Genomic DNA, 19,340 nt, shown 5'->3' on the forward strand with positions numbered 1-19,340 from the left:
ACCTTATTGACCTCAAGCTAGCTCTTCCAACACTTCATTCATAAAGAATCAAAGGATGGAGGGCATGTCTTAGATGATACCTGAATCGCAATCTGAGCAGGGTAAATAACTGTGGTATTTGGAAGAATAAGTCTTGGAATAAGTCTTTGGAAAAAATGTAGGCTATCCACTGTCCTCTCAAAACAGTGGCAGTAAAATTTATAATCACCATGAGAAGGAAAGTTGACTTTTGAAAGAGTTAGCACTGGCTTGATGAGCTGAATGTTCACATGCAAAATGTTTATTTTCTAGTATTTGAGTGTATCACATTTTAATCAACAGAGTATTTGTTTCAAGTGTCTATTGGAGTGAAGTTTGTTGGTGCAAATTTCAAACAATTTGAAGGGATGAAGAAAAGATTTGCAAGATCAATTAAGAGATTGGTGAGTTAAGTCAAGTCTTCTTCATTTAACGTTCATACCATACTCGCATGGTAAAAGACAAGATGGCAATTCTCCAGGACCATGGAGCATATTTGCATTTGAGTTTGATGGGGTGGGGGGGGGGAGGTGGAGAGAGGAGAGGAAGCTGTTGTCCAATCTGGATGTCAGGGCCTGAGCACTGCAGTACCTCCTACCAGATGGTAGAAGAGAGAACATTTACATGAAGGGTGTCACAATGTTTATTGACGTTCACTTGCATAGTGATAGGAAGAGAACCCCCAATGATATTTCCACTGACTTCATTATCCTCTGCAGAGACTTGTGGTCCAAGGAGTTACAGCTTCCAAGCTAGGCAGTGATGTAGTCACACAGGATGCTCTCAATACATTCTCTGTAGAATGTAGTGAGGGTGGAGATAAACTTTCCTCAGCCTTTACAGCAAGTAGGCACTGCTGGGCTTTCTTGGCTATGGAGTTGGTGTTTCGGGACTAGACCAGATTCTCTGCCAAGTGCACTCCAGGAACTTGAAATTCTTTTATTAAAATTAAAAAAAAATTTTTCACACTATGAACCATATTAACCAAAATACACACAAACATTTCCCTCTTGAATATAGTGTCATTTTTCTCCCCTTTCCCCCTCCCTTCCCTCCCTCCTTCCCACCCCCCTCTCTACCCACTAAACGTTCAACATATACAATACAATAAACCCATTAAACAATGTCATCACACAATGAAAATAAACAAGAAAATTGTGTCATCTACTTTTACACACTGGCTCAGTTCATTTCGTCATCTTCTCATTGTCATTTTAGGGGGTGGAGGTCCGTGGTCGGCCCTCACTGTTGTGTTCCATGTACGGTTCCCAAATTTGTTCGAATACTGTGACATTATTTCTTGTTATTTTTTTTCCAATGGAATACATTTATTCATTTCTATGTACCGTTGCTGTACTCTCAGGCTCTCTTCTGATTTCCAGGTTGACATTGTACATTTTTTGCTACAGCTAAGACTATCATAATAAATCTTTTTTGTGCTTCATCCAAATCGAGGCCTAGTTCTTCTTGTATTACTTAGAAGAAAGATCTTTGGATTTTTTGGTATGTTGCTTTTTGTGATTTTATTTAATACCTGATTGTGATCTTCCCAAAACTTTTCCACTTTCTCATGCCCAAATTGTATGTACAGTTGTTCCCATTTCCTTCTTACAGCGAAAACATCTATCTGATACTGTTGGGTCCCATTTATTTAACTTTTGGGGTGTGGTATATAGCCTGTGTAACCATTTATATTGTATTATGTGTAACCTCGTGTTTATTGTATTTCTCATAGTTCCGGAGCATAGCTTTTCCCATTTTTATGTGATTACAGGCACAATGATAATTAAAAAAATTATAAGAAACATGTACATCAAGCTGCAAGAGAAAGAGAATGATGAAATAAGCTGTAAACCCAAACAAAAGTGGGAACAAGATCTAAACATAAAAATTAAAAAAGGAACTTGATAGTCAAGAATATCTTAATGGTCGAACTGTTAATGGTCAGCAGAATGTAGTCTCTTGAAGTTGACAACCTTTTTTTAAGGGTTTGTGATGATGTAATGGGGGGGCGTATTATACTGACTGCTTGCTATTGGCTATGGCTGTAGAGATACTCCATCCTACTGTATAACAGATGATGTTTTCCCACTGGCCAGTTTAGTGTTGCTTATTTCTTCTTCTTTGGCATGGCTTCGTGGACGAAGATTTATGGAGGTGGTAAATGTCCACGTCAGCTGCAGGCTCGTTTGTGGCTGACCAGTCCGATGCGGGACAGGCAGACACGGTTGCAGCGGTTGCAGGGAAAAATTGGTTGGTTGGGGTTGGGTGTTGGGTTTTTCCTCCTTTGCCTTTTGTCAGTGAGGTGGGCTCTGCGGTCTTCTTCAAAGGAGGTTGCTGCCCGCCAAACTGAGGCGCCAAGATGCACGGTTTGAGGCGATATCAGCCCACTGGCGGTGGTCAATGTGGCAGGCACCAAGAGATTTCTTTAGGCAGTCCTTGTACCTTTTCTTTGGTGCACCTCTGTCACGGTGGCCAGTGGAGAGCTCGCCATATAACACGATCTTGGGAAGGCGATGGTCCTCCATTCTGGAGACGTGACCCACCCAGCGCAGCTGGATCTTCAGCAGTGTGGATTAAAAGCCCAGTATTTGTATAACACTTGTCTGGTCCATGCCTATGGCATATCAATTTTATTAACACTCTCTGAATCATGGATACTTCCCTGAAACCTGGAAGACTTAAGATAGATCAAGATGCCACCTGAGCTGGAAAATTTTTTCACTACTGGCTCCAGTGTTTTGAAGCATATATGCAAGTAAATAATGTGGTGCAAGTCTGCAGCTAGACCATTTGAAATACCTTCACGATGAATTATGTCACCTGGGGTCACTAGATTTTATCATTAAGTCCCTCAATTTGCCGTGCTCACTAGAAGACATCAAGAAACTAATGAGTGTTCTGTCTGTGCAGAGTGTAAACCATGGTACTATAAACCTTCCGCTTCCACATTGATTTAAGGTGTCTCGACCATTTGAATACCTCAGCATGAATTTAAAAGGACCACTACCCTCAAATAATAATTCCTATTTCCTTAACATCATTGATGAATTCTCTTGTTTCCTCTTCATGATATACCATGTGCTGATGTTTTGGGCAGTTCTGTTATTAAATATGATTTTTAGTATTTTCGATTATCCTAACTTCATTCATAGTGACAGAGGGTCAGCTTTCATGAGTTCTGAACTTAGGCAATACCACCTTGATGGGGGTATAGGTACTAGTCATACTACAAGCTATAATCCACGGTAATGGTCAAGTAGAACACAGTAACGGTAAAATCTTGAAAGCTATCACTCTAGCACTAAAATCAAAATGTCTCCCCACCAGAGGTGCCGCCAGAAGCATTAAACTCTATCATACACGGCTTTGTCCAGCTCCCAATGAGACTCCTCACCAGCGTCTTTTGGTTTTCCCCAGAAAATCGAACCTGGATCGACTTGGCTCTCTAACCACAGAGAAGTTTTATTAGGAAAGCATGTTAGACCAGCAAAGCTGATACACTTGTAGAGCATGTTCAACTACTTCATGCTAATTTGCAGTATGCTCGTGTTATTTTTCCTGATGGAAGAAAGGACATGGTTTCCCTTGGGGATCTAGCCTCTCCTGGTCTATAGCCTGCTAACACTTCCACTGACCTGACTCCTTCTCTACCCTCCCCATCATGAGAAACACTCGAGGAACAATACCCTCTTCATGGGGATGTTTCCTCGCACTCTCCACTCCCTTCCACACCTGGTGACAGAAGTCCTTCAGTTAGAGATGAGTCCCTTCCATTTGTGCCCTTGTGAAGATCGACACTAATCTCAAAGCCTCCACAGGGGCTCTGTTATGACCATTTCTAATCTTAGTTACGATTACAGTGAGTGGAGTCACCCGTGTTATCTCGCGTTCGCAGCTTGTTTTTTTGCTAGCTATTCTCATTAATTTTGTTTGTAACCCTTCATCTTCTGGAAATTTTTTTGCTTTTATCATTGTTGTATTATAAAAATTTGTCATTTTTTTGGGGGTGGTGAATGTGATGTAATGGGGGCATATTAATATTGACTGCTTGCTATTGGCTATGACTGTAGAGACACTCCACCCTACTGGTATAACAGATGGAGATGCTTTCCCACTGGCTACTTTAGTGGTGGTAAGTCTTTTAATAAAAGCCCAGTATTAGTATAACACTTGTCTGGTCCATGTTGATGGCATATCAGGGTTCAGATGCAGTTTGTTAGTGACTGCACATCTCTGTACACTGACTCATTATTCTTGCTGATCTGGCCCTCCACTGTTGTGTCATCAGTAAACTTGATGTGATTCAAGCTGTTTAACTGCACAGTCATGGGTCAGCAGAGTGAACAGCAGTGGACTAAGCACATAGCCCTAGGGGGTTCCTGTGCTCAGTGTGATGGTCTTGGAGCTGCTGTTTTTGATCCAAACTACCTGAGGTCTCCCTGGAAGTCAAGAATCCAATTGTGGAGGGAGGTTTTCAGGTCCAACTTGCTTATTAGGAACTGTGGTATGATTGTATTGATTGATGAACTGAAGTGTGAATGCTGTTTATTGTCATGCGAGTCCTTGTTTTCAGGCAGGTGAGGGCAAGATGGAGGCAGTGGTGATGGCATCATCTGTGGAATGGTTGGGTCTGTATGTGAACTGCAGGGGGTCTAGTGATGGGGCAGCAATGCTTGATGTTCCCCATGAGCCTCTTGAAGCACTTTATTATGATGGATATGAGTGCAACGGGGCAGTAGTTACTGAGGCAGGACCGACTACTTCTTCGGCACAGGGATAAATGGTGGCAGCTTTAAGCACATTGGGATCATGGCACTTTTTGGGGAGATGGTAAAGATGTTGGTGAGAACATTTTCTAGCTGAGCAGCACATCCCCTGAGCACTCTGCCAGGAATCTTATCTGGTCCAGCAGCTTTCCGTGGGTTGACCTTGTTTTAGCTCTCTTCACATTGGTTATTGCAAGACACAGCATCTGGTCATTTGGAGGAAAGGCGGCCTCTTCACTGCAACATCATTTTTGTGTCGTGTCAGTTGTTCAGTGCATCTGGGAGAGAGGCATCACCAGTACAGGCAGATGGTGTCGTCTTGATGTCTTGGATGCTCTTCAACATGTGTTGCGTTTGCTTGCTGTCCAGGAAGTAACTGAATGTGTTGGGTATGCGCACACACTTTGCTTCTCTGATGGCCTTGAACAGCTTGGCTCTTGCAATAGCTAGAGCTACCTTGTCATCTGCTCTGAAGGCAGTGTCTTGTTTCCTGAGTAGCACATGCACATCTGCTGTCATTCATGGCTTCTGATTGATGCAAGTAATGATGGTCTTGGGCACAGTGACATCATCAGAATACTTACTCATATACCTGTCACTGACATTGTATACTTCAGATTGAGAGTTGACACAGTTGCTGCTTCCTTGAGCACGATCCAGTAAGTTTGCTCAAAGCAGTTTTGAAGTGCATGAATGGCCCCTGTTGGCCAGGTTTTAACTTGCTTCTGAACTGGTCTGGAGGGTCTGACAAGCTGTCTGTATGCTGGGATCAGCATCAGATGTGATCTGAGTATCTGAGATGGGAGCAGGGTTCTAACATCTTCATCCTCCTTGAAGTGAAGACCACAAAGTGATGGAATTTGGGTAGCCTTGATGAAGTTTGCCTGGCTGAAATCCCCAGCAATAAGTCCATCAGGGTGTGTGGTCTGCAGTTGGTTTATAGCCTCATACAGTTTCCAGATTGCCTCCTTAGCATTGGTGCCAGGGGATGTTTACTACTGTTCTGTGTCGAGGGCATTTCACTTTATTAATCATGTCCTTTACAATTTTTCAGGTTGTCAAGGAGCTTTTGACAGTTTCATCTTTTAAAGAATTATTTCTTCTCACCATTAAGAGGTAAAATCAGGGTGGGGAGGGTGGGGAGGGTGGGGAGGGTGGGGAGGGTGGGGAGGGTGGGGAGGGTGGGGAGGGTGGGGAGGGTGGGGAGGGTGGGGAGGGTGGGGAGGGTGGGGAGGGTGGGGAGGGTGGGGAGGGTGGGGAGGGTGGGGAGGGTGGGGAGGGTGGGGAGGGTGGGGAGGGTGGGGAGGGTGGGGAGGGTGGGGAGGGTGGGGAGGGTGGGGAGGGTGGGGAGGGTGGGGAGGGTGGGGAGGGTGGGGAGGGTGGGGAGGGTGGGGAGGGTGGGGAGGGTGGGGAGGGTGGGGAGGGTGGGGAGGGTGGGGAGGGTGGGGAGGGTGGGGAGGGTGGGGAGGGTCGTATGAATGTCTTGCACTGACCATTGATAATTGAGAACTGTAGCAATGTGCTGATATCTTGGATTCATGGTTACACAAATTCAATATTGATTCAAATTGATGTGGTTCCATGGTTTTTTAATGCTTCATGAATTGCAAGACCAGACTTACGAGAGGAACTGATGTAATCTACTCGCAGTTTTAAGTGTGACGTGTTTGATTAGTGATCATATTGATCAATTTCCAATTTACCCAGACATTTTTTCATCCACGAGAGTACTTTCATACAAAGTTCCATTCTAGATGAATTATTGGTGGGTTGGAGTTCCCTTGTGATTTCAGTTCTTCGTTAAACAAGGAAACTTTTTGCCATGAATATTACATTTCAGCTTTAGAGTTCTGTAGTACATGATGAAAAATTCCTCATTACTTTATAACATTTAAAATCTTGACTATTCTACTGTTATCCTTCAACTTCAGGATCAATGCTCCAGGGCTGCTCTTTGTATATTGGCTATATTTCAGTCCAGGGGGAGAAGGTATCCATATTCCCCTTAACAGTACAATGAAGCAACTATTGTCAAAGTCTGTATCAAATCTGCGATGTGGAAAAGCTGTAATATTTTCAACATTTGTTGAAGGTAATAAACGTTTCAATCTGAATGCTGAACAGGTGCGGACCTCTGTTTCTCAATATGTAATAGTTTTAACAATTGATGGTGACTTAACAGTAGTTTAGAATTTATCATTATGCAGAATGGAGAGATTTTTAACTGTTTGATGCATCTTGCAGATGTGGACGAATGTAGCCATGGGCTTTCCATGTGTGATCCTGAATCCAACTGCTTGAATTCTTTTGGATTTTATTCTTGTCAATGTGTTGAGGGATCTGAAGATGGTTCTGGCATTAGCTGTGGCAAGAATGTGAAATCAGGTATTTATGAAATAGTGCATCTCTGACAAAATCAAAAATAGCTTTAACCTGTTCAAGTGCTGTGAATTTTGCAAATAAATTGATATTAAAATGCCTTAATCTCCATATCTTATGGCTGTTGTGAAGAACTGAACTAAAATGTCCTTTAGAATTGTAACTTAAGTGAGCCTGTTATTTAAAAATTAATTTTGAAGACTTTAGAACCTTCAAACATTACGGCCACTTTGGCCCTTCCAGTATATGGTGAACCTTTTTTTGCTTAGTCCCACTGACCTGCACCCAGTCCATAGGTCTCAATATCTCTTCTATCCATGTTCTTGTCAAAATTATTTTTAAATGTTAAAATTGAACTCTCATTCACCACATCAGTGAGCAGCTTGTTCTAGACTCTCACCACTCTGAAGATCTCCCCTCCCCCCACCATGTTCCCACTAAACTTTCCCCTTTTCACCCTCAACCCTGGCTTGTAACTCGCCTACCCTCAGTAGAAAAAGCCTATCTACATTTACTGTCTATCCCTCTCCTAATTTTAATACCTCTATCAAATCTCCTCTCATTCTTCTATGCTCCAGGGAATAAAGTCCTTACCTATTTAACCTTTCCCTATAACTCAGTTCCTGAAGTCCAGGCAACATCCCAGTAAATTTTCTCTGCACACTTCTGATGTTGTTGAATCTTTATCGGAGTTAGGTGATCAAAACTGCACACACTACTCCAAATTAGGCCTCACCAACGTCTTGTACAACTTTACCATAACATGCCAACTCCTATACTCAATACTTTGATTTATGAAGGCCAATATACCAAAAGCTCTCTTTACAACCCTATCCACCTGTAATGCCACTCTGGGGGAATAATGTATCTGTATTCTCAGATCCCTCTGTTCTACTGCACACCTTAGTGCCCAACCATTTACTGGTTTGCATGAAATTCCATCTACCATTTTACCAGCTGGTCCAGATCCTCCCTCTGAAAATTTGGAAAACCTTTTTGGCTGTCCACAACACCTCAAAACTTGGTGTCATCTGCAAACTTGCTGATCCAATTTACCAGATCATTAATATAGATGACAAACAATAATGGTCCCAGCACCAAATCCTGGAGCACACCACTAGTCACAGGTCTCCAGCCAGAGAAGCAATCATCTACCTCCACTCTCTGGCTTCTAGTGTCCACCCATTGTCTAATCCAGTTCACTACTTCACCATGAATACTTAGCATCTGAACCTTCCTGACTAACCTCCTATGTAGAACCTTGTCAAAGACTTTACTAAAGTCCTCATAGATCCACAGCCTTTCCTTCATCAACTTTCCTAGTTTTTTTTTTCTTTGGCTTGGCTTCGCGGACGAAGATTTATGGAGGGGTAAATGTCCACGTCAGCTGCAGGCTCTAGAAAAACTATCAGATTGGTTAAATGTGACCTATCACGCACTACACCATGTTGATTATATCATCAGTTTCTGGATATCCAAATAATTGTATACACAATCTCCTTATAACACCTTCCAATAATTTACCTGCTACTGATGTCAGGCTCACCAGCCTATAATTTCCAGCGTTACTTTTGGAGCCTTTTTTAAATAATGAGCTATGCTCCAATCCTCTGGCACCACAGCTGTGGCTAAGGAAGTATCCCTCAAGGTCTGAAGGAATATTTTATCAAGCCCTGGGGATTTATCCACCCTTATTTGCTTTACGACAGCAAGCACTTCTTCCTCTAATCTATCTGTTCCATTACTACATTGCTTGTTTTCCTTGCTTCCCATGACTCTGCCTGTTTCCTGAGTGAATACTGATGATTTTAAAAAAATTTAAGATCTCACCATCTTTCAGTTCCACACAAGGCTGACCATTATGATCTTCAAGGAGACCAATTTTGTTCTTTATTGTCCTTTTGTTCTTAATATACCTGGGATTTTCCTTCACATTGTCTGCCAACCCAAACTTGACTTTTAACCTCTACTTTCTAGAAGCTTTTGAATTTTTTATTTTCATTTGCTCATTGATGCTTATTACCTACTATTCACCTCTTCTTCTGAACCTGATCCTAACATCTCTCAAAAACTGAGGTTCCTTTCTTTAATCCTGATGGGAACATACAAACTCTATATTCTCAAAAGTTCACCTTTGAAGATCTTCCATTTTCTCGTACATCCTTGCCTGAAAACAATATATCCCAATCTATGCATTCTGGATCCTTTCTCATTTCCTCAAAATTAGCTTTTGTCCAATTTAGAATCTCAACTAGAGGCCCAGACCTATCCTTCATGAGTATGTTCTCCTAAATATCAGTTCTACCTCATTTTCTAAAAGGAGATCCAATTGATCTAGAAAACTTTTCTGAACATGTTGACTATCTCCAAGCCAAACAGTCCTTTTACAGTATGGGAGTCCAAATCATTATGTGGAAAATTAAAATTTCCTACTATCACAACCTTGTTTCTTGTAGCTGTCTGCTCTCTCACTACAGATTTGCTCCTCCAATTCTTGTGGACTATTGGGCAGTCTATAATGCAACCCCCATGAGTGTGGTCATCATACCTTGTTTCTCAGCTCCACCTATGTAGGATCAGTGGACATGTCCTCTGGCCTGACCTGTCTGAGCACAGCTGTGATATTTTCCCTGACAAGCAATTCCACTCCTCTTCCTTTCATTTTCCTCCCCTCCAAAACCCAGGTTCTATTGCTTGTAAAGTGTTAGGTCTGCTTTGTTCATGAATGAGTGAGTCAGACACCAGACTGAGTCGAAATCAAGGTTCTTTGTTCTTTATTGCCGGATTGTAACACTTGCAACTAACAGTGTTAGTTGGAGAAGGCGCATTCTCCAACTAACACTGTTAGTTGCAAGTGTTACAATCCAGTAATAAAGAACAAAGAACCTTGATTTCGACTCAGTCTGGTGTTTGACTCACTCATTCATGAACAAAGCAGACCTAACAAAAGCAACAGAAGCCCAGAATATTGTGCTGCCAGTCCTGCCCCTTCTGCAATCAAGTGTCACTAATGGCCTCAATGTCATAATTCCACATGCCAATCCATGCTCTAAGCTCATCTGCCTTTCCTACAATACTCCTTGCATTGAAATAGATGCAACTGAGAATATTTCCACCATATTCCTTGTTGAATTCTAACAGTGCATGCAATTTTCACATCTTTTTCTCTCCTTCACTCCTCTATTTTCCATTCTTTGGAAAATCTAGTTTAAACCCATCAGAGCAGCACTTGCAAACTTTCCCACAAGGATATTGGCTCCCCTCCAGTTCAAATGTAAACTATTTTGTCAGAACAGGTCCCACCTTTTTGGGAAAGAGCCCAATGATTCAGAAACCTGAAGCCCCCCCACCTCTTGCACCACATGTTAAGGCTGCATTATCATCCTATTTCTAACCTCACTAACACGTGGCACAGGTAGCAATCCTGAGATCACAACCATGGAAGTCCTGTCCTTCAACCTAGCGCTGAACTCTCCTTGTAGGACCTCCTCACCCTTCCTACCCATGTCATTGGTTCCTATATGGATGAAAAAATCTGGCTGATCACCCTCCCTCCTGAGAATGCAGTGAATGCAAACTGAGATATCTCTGACCCTGGCACCAGAGAAGCGACATGCCATCTAGAATATTCTTTTCCACAGCCTTTTATCTATGAAATCCCCTATCACAACTGCTTATTTCTTCTCCTTCCTTCCCTTTCTTTCTATTAACAATGTGAACCTTTTAAAAGGCTGTATGTGGGGATAATTAAAATTGTGAATTAACCCTGCATGGTTAGCACAGGGTGACATGGAGATTAGCGCAACACTGTTACTGTGCCAGCGAATTTAAGGAGTTTGTTCATTCTCCCTGTGTCTGGATTTCCTCTGGATATTCCAGTTTCCTCCCACCATTCAAAATATACCAGGGTTGTAAGTCAACTGGGTGGCACAGACTTGTGGGCCAAAAGGGCCTGTTACTGTGCTGTATGTCTAAATCTTTTGTATATTAATAAAATGTATATTATTAAACATGGGAAATGGGAAATGAAACCCAAATCTTTATTGCTGAACTGCAAAACTTGCTCAAACTTGTTTTTGAGGCCAGAACACTTTGGCGGGTTAGGCAACATCCATGGTCAGTTCATGTTTCTGGTTGGGGGGGGGGGGTCTCTCAAAAGACTAAAATAGAATGTGTATTGGAGAGGTTTCCTTCCTAATGGGTTACTGGGTATTAGACAAGCAGGAGAGATGTAGATCCATGTGGAGGAGAGGGTTCAAGAGAAATAGGATTAGGTGAAGAGATGAAAAAAGTGGAACCAGAGAGCTGGGGTTTATCTAATGTTCATGTCATTGTGTTTAAGGCTGTCCAGGAGGAACATGAGATGTGGTTTCTCAAGTTTGTCAGGGTGAGGCTAAACATTGGATATGGCTGAGAATAATAAGGGGAATTGAAATGATTGACTCCTTTTTCCCTCCCCCACTCCAATATACTTAATTTTACCCCTTTTGTTGGTTACAACTGGAAATGTTGATTGGCCACTGCTCTTCCTAGATCAGTGGTTCTCAATCTTTTTCTACTCACATAACACTTTAAGTAATCCCTATGCCAAAAGTGCTCCGAGATTAGTAAGGGATTGCTTAAGGTGGTATGTGAGTGCAAAGGGAAGGTTGAGAATCTGTGCTCTACATCCAATTGTTACTGAAATATTTTGCTTGAGAAAAATTCTCATTGGCTCATTTCCTTTGGAGTTGTGAAGCCATGTACATAACAAGTCAATTAGGTCTGATTAAAACTTTTTTCTTTCCACCCACATACCATTTTAAGTAATCCCTTCCTAATCACAGAGCACTAATGGCATAAAGATTACTTAGTGGTATGTGAGTGGAGAGGTTGAAAACCACAGTCCTAGATGCTCCTTGACCTGCTGAGTTCCTCCAGCTTCACATTGTTTGCTCCAGTGTCTGCAGTTTTTTCTCTAAAAGGAAACCTGCCTTTCACAAACCTGTTTGTTTATTTTAGGCAGTAAAATGAGATAAATGGCAAAAAAAAACCCAAAGAGCATCCCCGAGATTACTATTAAAATTTGGGTAAAATTTGCCTGGTTTGAACTCTGTGGAACAGAGCAGCATAGGAATGGATCATAATGTCTGCCTGCTCAAATGTAATTAAAATTCTGCTGCTTGCTTATGATGTATCACCATCATCACCCTGTACAAAAACAAAGGCGAGAAATCAGACTGCTCAAACTACAGGGGAATCACGCTGCTCTCCATTGCAGGCAAAATCTTCGCGAGGATTCTCCTAAATAGAATAATACCTAGTGTCGCCGAGAATATTCTCCCAGAATCACAGTGCGGCTTTCGCGCAAACAGAGGAACTACTGACATGGTCTTTGCCCTCAGACAGCTCCAAGAAAAGTGCAGAGAACAAAACAAAGGACTCTCTTCTTTGGCTTGGCTTCGCGGACGAAGATTTATGGAGGGGGTAAAATGTCCACATCAGCTGCAGGCTCGTTGGTGGCTGACAAGTCCGATGTGGGACAGGCAGACACGGTTGCAGCGGTTGCAGGGGAAAATTGGTTGGTTGGGGTTGGGTGTTGGGTTTTTCCTCCTTTGTCTTTTGTCAGTGAGGTGGGCTCTGCGGTCTTCTTCAAAGGAGGTTGCTGCCTGCCAAACTGTGAGGCGCCAAGATGCACGGTTTGAGGCGATATCAGCCCACTGGTGGTGGTCAATGTGGCAGGCACCAAGAGATTTCTTTAGGCAGTCCTTGTACCTTTTGGTGCACCTCTGTCACGGTGGCCAGTGGAGAGCTCACTATATAACACGAGCTTGGGAAGGCGATGATCCTCCATTCTGGAGACGTGACCCACCCAGCGCAGCTGGATCTTCAGCAGTGTGGACTCGATGCTGTCGACCTCTGCCATCTCGAGTACTTCGACGTTGGGGATGAAAGCGCTCCAATGAATGTTGAGGATGGAGCGGAGACAATGCTGGTGGAAGCGTTCTAGGAGCCGTAGGTGATGCCGGTAGAGGACCCATGATTCGGAGCCGAACAGGAGTGTGGGTATGACAACAGCTCTGTATACGCTTATCTTAGTGAGGTTTTTCAGTTGGTTGTTTTTCCAGACTCTTTTGTTGACCTCACCAAAGCCTTCGACACCATGAGCAGGAAAGGGCTTTGGCAAATACTAGAGTGCATCGGATGCCCCCCAAAGTTCCTCAACATGGTTATCCAACTGCACGAAAACCAACAAGGTCGGGTCAGATACAGCAATGAGCTCTCTGAACCCTTCTCTATTAACAATGGCGTGAAGCAAGGCTGTGTTCTCGCACCAACCCTCTTTTCAATCTTCTTCAGCATGATGCTGAACCAAGCCATGAAAGACCTCAACAATGAAGACGCTGTTTACATCCGGTACCGCACGGATGGCAGCCTCTTCAATCTGAGGCGCCTGCAAGCTCACACCAAGACACAAGAGAAACTTGTCCGCGAACTACTCTTTGCAGACGATGCCGCTTTAGTTGCCCATTCAGAGCCAGCTCTTCAGCGCTTGACGTCCTGTTTTGCGGAAACTGCCAAAATGTTTGGCCTGGAAGTCAGCCTGAAGAAAACTGAGGTCCTCCATCAGCCAGCTCCCCACCATGACTACCAGCCCCCCCACATCTCCATCGGGCACACAAAACTCAAAACGGTCAACCAGTTTACCTATCTCGGCTGCACCATTTCATCAGATGCAAGGATCGACAACGAGATAGACAACAGACTCGCCAAGGCAAATAGCGCCTTCGGAAGACTACACAAAAGAGTCTGGAAAAACAACCAACTGAAAAACCTCACAAAGATGAGCGTATACAGAGCCGTTGTCATACCCACACTCCTGTTCGGCTCCGAATCATGGGTCCTCTATCGGCATCACTTACAGCTCCTAGAAAGCTTCCACCAGCGTTGTCTCCACTCCATCCTCAACATTCATTGGAGCGCCTTCATCCCTAACGTCGAAGTACTCGAGATGGCATCGAGTCCACGCTGCTGAAGATCCAGCTGCGCTGGGTGGGTCACGTTTACCGAATGGAGGACCATCGCCTTCCCAAGATCGTGTTATATGGCAAGCTCTCCACTGGCCACCGTGACAGAGGTGCACCAAAGAAGAGGTACAAGGACTGCCTAAAGAAATCTCTTGGTGCCTGCCACATTGACCACCGCCAGTGGGCTGATATCGCCTCAAACCGTGCACCTTGGCACCTCACAGTTCGGCGGGCAGCAACCTCCTTTTTTTTTTGAAGCTCAACAGGTCAAACAGTGACCTTTATTATTATTATTAAATTTTTTATTTTTCACACCATAAATCACAATAGCCATGATATACACTTTTTCTTGTCCACACATTTACAGTGAATTTTTCTCCCCCCCCTCCCTCCTCCCAAGCCACCCCCCCACCCCCCCCTCTCATCCATTTTAGGTATACAATCTAGGTTGCATTAATTCAGTCAGACAATGTTGTCATTCAACATAAATACTCCAGAAATTCTACTGAGTCCATTCTTTTCTTTTCTTCTCCTTCCATCAACTTAGGTAATGTTTGTTCCCGGTAGGTTTTCGCTATTGTATTTAATGTAAGGCTCCCATACTTGTTCGAATATTTCAATATTATTTCTTAAACTATATGTTATTTTTTCTAATGGAATACATTTATTCATTTCTATATACCATTGTTGTATTTTCAAATTATCTTCCAATTTCCAGGTTGACATAATACATTTTTTTGCTACGGCTAGGGCTATCTTGACAAATCTTTTTTGTGCATCTTCCAAGTCAATTCCAAATTCTTTATTTTTTATGTTACTTAGGAGAAAGATCTCTGGATTCTTTGGTATATTGTTTTCTGTTATTTTATTTAATATCTGATTGAGATCATCCCAAAATTTTTCTACTCTCTCACATGTCCAGATTGCATGAATTGTTGTTCCCCTTTCTTTTTTACATCGAAAACATCTATCAGATATTGTTGGGTCCCATTTATTTAACTTTTGCGGTGTAATGTATAGTCTGTGTAACCAATTATATTGTATCATACGCAGCCTCGTATTTATTGTATTTCTCATCGTTCCAGAACATAATTTCTCCCATGTTTCCTTTTTTATCTTTATATTTAAATCTTGTTCCCATTTTTGTTTAGTTTTACCATTTGTTTCCTCATTCTCCTTTTCTTGCAGTTTGATATACATATTTGTTATAAATCTTTTGATTAACATTGTATCTGTAATCACATATTCAAGGTTACTTCCCTCTGGTAAACTCAAATTGCTTCCTAATTTATCTTTCAAGTAGGATCTCAGTTGGTAATATGCCAGTGCTGTATCTCCAGTTATATTGTACTTATCTCTCATTTGTTCAAAGGATAAGAATCTACTTCCTGAAAAACAATTTTCTATTCTTTTAATCCCTTTTTTTTCCCATTTTCTAAAGGAAAGGTTGTCTATTGTAAAAGGGAGTAGCTTATTTTGCGTCAATATTAGTTTTGGTATTTGATAATTTATTTTATTTCTTTCTACATGAATCTTCTTCCATATATTGAGGAGATGGTGTAATACTGGAGAAGCTCTATGTTGTACCAATTTTTCGTCCCATTTATATAATATGTGTTCAGGTATCTTTTCCCCTATTTTATCTAATTCTAGTCTCGTCCAGTCTGGTTTTTCCCTTGTTTGATAAAAATCTGATAGGTACCTTAATTGTGCGGCTCTATAATAATTTTTGAAGTTTGGCAATTGTAAGCCTCCTTGTTTATACCATTCTGTTAATTTATCTAGTGCTATCCTCGGTTTCCCCCCTCAACATAAAAATCTCCTTATTATTTTCTTTAACTCTTTGAAGAATTTTTCTGTCAGTTGTATTGGCAATGCCTGAAATAAGTATAGTATCCTTGGAAAAATGTTCATTTTAATACAGTTTATCCTTCCTATCAGTGTTAGTGGTAGCTCTTTCCAATGCTCTAAATCGTCCTGTAATTTTTTCATTAGTGGATTGTAATTGAGTTTATATAATTGGCCTAGATTTTTGTTTATTTGCACACCTAGGTATCTTATTGCCTGCGTTTGCCATCTGAATGGGGATTCCTCCTTAAATTTTGAGAAATCCGCGTTATTCATAGGCATTGCTTCACTTTTATTTACGTTTATCTTGTATCCCGACACTTCTCCATATTCCTTCAATTTCTTATATAGTTCTTTTATTGATAGTTCTGGTTCTGTTAAGTACACTATCACATCATCCGCAAATAGACTGATTTTATATTCCTTGTCTTTTATTTTTATTCCTTTTATATTATTATCTATTCTTATCAATTCTGCTAGTGGTTCTATAGCTAACGCGATCAATAAAGGTGATAGTGGGCATCCCTGCCGTGTTGACCTGCTTAAGTTAAATTGCTTTGATACATGTCCATTTACTGTCACTTTTGCTAACGGTCCCTCATATAATGCTTTAATCCAATTAATATACTTCTCCGGTAAACTGAATTTTTGCAATACTTTGAACAAGTAATTCCATTCTACTCTGTCGAAGGCCTTCTCTGCGTCTAAAGCAACTGCTACTGCCGGTGTTTTATTTCCTTCTACTGCATGAATTAAGTTAATAAATTTACAAATATTGTCTGTTGTGCGTCTTTTTTTGATAAATCCAGTTTGGTCTAAATTTACCATTTTCGGTACCTGTTCTGCTAATCTGTTTGCTAATAGTTTAGCTATTATCTTATAATCTGTGTTTAGCAGAGATATTGGTCTATATGACGCTGGTGAGAGTGGATCTTTCCCTTGTTTTAGTATCACTGTAATTATTGCTGTTTTACATGAATCTGGTAAGTTTTGTGTCTCATCGATCTGGTTGATTACATCCAGGAGGGGCGGTATTATTAGATCTTTAAATGTTTTGTAGAATTCTATTGGGAGTCCATCCTCTCCTGGTGTCTTATTATTTGGTAAATTTTTTATTATCTCTTGTATTTCTACTGTTCCAAATGGTTCTGTTAATTTATCTTGTTCCTCTATTTGTAGTTTTGGTAGTTCAATTTTAGTCAAAAATTCATCTATTTTCCCTTCTTTCCCTTCGTTTTCAGTTCGGTATAATTGTTCATAAAATTCTCTGAAGTTTTCCTTAATTTCTTTTGGATTATATGTAATTTGTTTGTCTTTTTTCCTTGTTGCCAATACCATTTTCTTAGTTTGCTCTGTCTTAAGCTGCCATGCTAAGATTTTGTGTGTTTTTTCACCTAGTTCATAATATTTCTGTTTTGTCTTCATTATATTCTTCTCCACCTTGTATGTTTGTTGTGTTTCATATTTTATTTTTTTATCCGCCAATTCTCTTCTTTTGGTTGTATCTTCCTTTTTTGCTAATTTTTTTTCTATGTTTAATATTTCCCTTTCCAACTGCTCTGTTTCCTGATTATAGTCCTTCTTCATCTTGGTTGCATAACTTATTATTTGTCCTCTAATGAATGCTTTCATTGCGTCCCATAGTATAAACTTATCTTCCACTGATTCCATATTTACTTCCAAGTACATTTTTAATTGTTTTTCAATAAATTCTCTAAAATCCTGTTTTTTAAGTAGCATGGGGTTTAATCTCCATCTATACATTCTTGGAGGGATGTCCTCTAGCTCTATTGCCAATAACAGGGGTGAGTGGTCCGATAATAGTCTAGCTTTATATTCCGTTTTCCTAACTCTCCCTTGAATGTGGGCTGATAACAGGAATAGGTCTATCCTTGAGTATGTTTTATGTCTAGTCGAGTAGTATGAGTATTCCTTTTCTTTTGGGTTTTGTTTCCTCCATATGTCCACAAGTTTCATTTCTTGCATTGATTTAATTATAAATTTGGTTACTTTGTTCTTCCTGTTAATTTTTTTCCCCGTTTTATCCATATTTGGATCCAAATTCAGATTGAAATCCCCTCCTATTAGTATGTTCCCTTGCGTATTAGCTACCTTCAAAAAGATATCTTGCATAAACTTTTGATCTTCTTCGTTAGGTGAATATATATTAAGTAGATTCCAAAGCTCCGAATATATCTGACATTTTATCATAACATATCTCCCTGCTGGATCTATTATTAGCTCTTCTATTTTAAATGGCACATTTTTGCTAATTAATATAGCCACTCCTCTTGCTTTTGAATTATACGATGCTGCTGTTACATGTCCTACCCAATCTCTCTTTAATTTCTTGTGCTCCAATTCAGTTAAGTGTGTTTCTTGGACAAATGCTATATCTATTTTTTCCTTTTTCAGTAAATTTAGTAGTTTCTTCCTTTTAATTTGGTTATGTATTCCATTAATATTTAGAGTCATATACTTCAGCGTAGCCATTTTATTTTTTGTTTATCTTCTCTTTCCGTTTTTCCATCATTACCTTTCCTCCTTTTCCATTTCAGTTTTCTTATTTTCAACTCTTTACCAGACAACATTCCTACAACATCCAACATTTTCCTTATTCTCCTATTTCTATCTTCTTTATCCCCAATCTCCCCTTCCCCTCCTGAGTTGTCCTTTATCCCTTGTCGGACAACCACATCTCCCTTCTCCATTTGGATTTGCGAATCCACTCGCAAGCGTCAACTGATTTTGCAGTGACCGCTCTTTTCCCCCACCCAGCCCCCCCCGAAAAGATTTCACTTTTTATATGTCACAAAGGTCACTCTTTTAATTCCCTCCTTATTCTCTCTATTCCCTTACCTTCCCTTATTAATTCTTATCTATACTGTCTATGTTTTCCTCTAATTACAGATACTTTCACGTATGCCCATTGTCTCTATTCACTCTTATACCTCTTTACCCGCATACATATCAATCGTGATAATTTTTACTCTCATTACCCGTCTTCATCCCTCAGTCTATTTTTGTCTTTACCCACATACATATCAATCGTGATCATTTTAACTCTCATTACCCGTCTTCATCCCTCAGTCTATTTTTGTAATTGTTCTGCAAATTTTCGTGCTTCTTCTGGATCCGAGAACAGTCTGTTTTGTTGTCCTGGAATAAATATTTTCAATACCGCAGGATGCTTCAGTGTAAATTTATATCCTTTCTTCCATAAAATCGCTTTTGCTGTATTGAACTCTTTTCTCTTCTTTAGGAGTTCAAAGCTTATATCTGGATAAATGAAGATATTTTGCCCTTTATACTCCAGTGG

General features: G+C 40.8%; 1 protein-coding gene across 5 annotated transcripts in view; it reads left to right on the plus strand.

Annotated features, from left to right (window-relative positions):
• The first annotated feature begins 351 nt into the window (after positions 1-351).
• LOC138760710 (uncharacterized) overlaps positions 352-19,340 on the plus strand; it is a 51,709-nt gene continuing 32,720 nt past the window's right edge. For 2 of the 5 annotated variants that reach the window (XM_069931694.1, XM_069931691.1), the window contains exons 1-4: positions 352-422; positions 5,842-5,903; positions 6,719-6,879; positions 7,032-7,172. In XM_069931694.1, the coding sequence (XP_069787795.1) occupies positions 387-422; positions 5,842-5,903; positions 6,719-6,879; positions 7,032-7,172 (400 nt within the window). In that variant the 5' untranslated portion in view covers positions 352-386. Of the gene's footprint in view, positions 423-4,082; positions 4,154-4,354; positions 4,526-5,841; positions 5,904-6,718; positions 6,880-7,031; positions 7,173-19,340 lie in introns of those variants that run through there. The other 3 variants (XM_069931693.1, XM_069931696.1, XM_069931695.1) reach the window with 3 other exon arrangements.

This window comes from Narcine bancroftii, chromosome 4, assembly GCF_036971445.1.
Source record: "Narcine bancroftii isolate sNarBan1 chromosome 4, sNarBan1.hap1, whole genome shotgun sequence".
In the NCBI taxonomy this organism is placed as follows: domain Eukaryota; kingdom Metazoa; phylum Chordata; class Chondrichthyes; order Torpediniformes; family Narcinidae; genus Narcine; species Narcine bancroftii.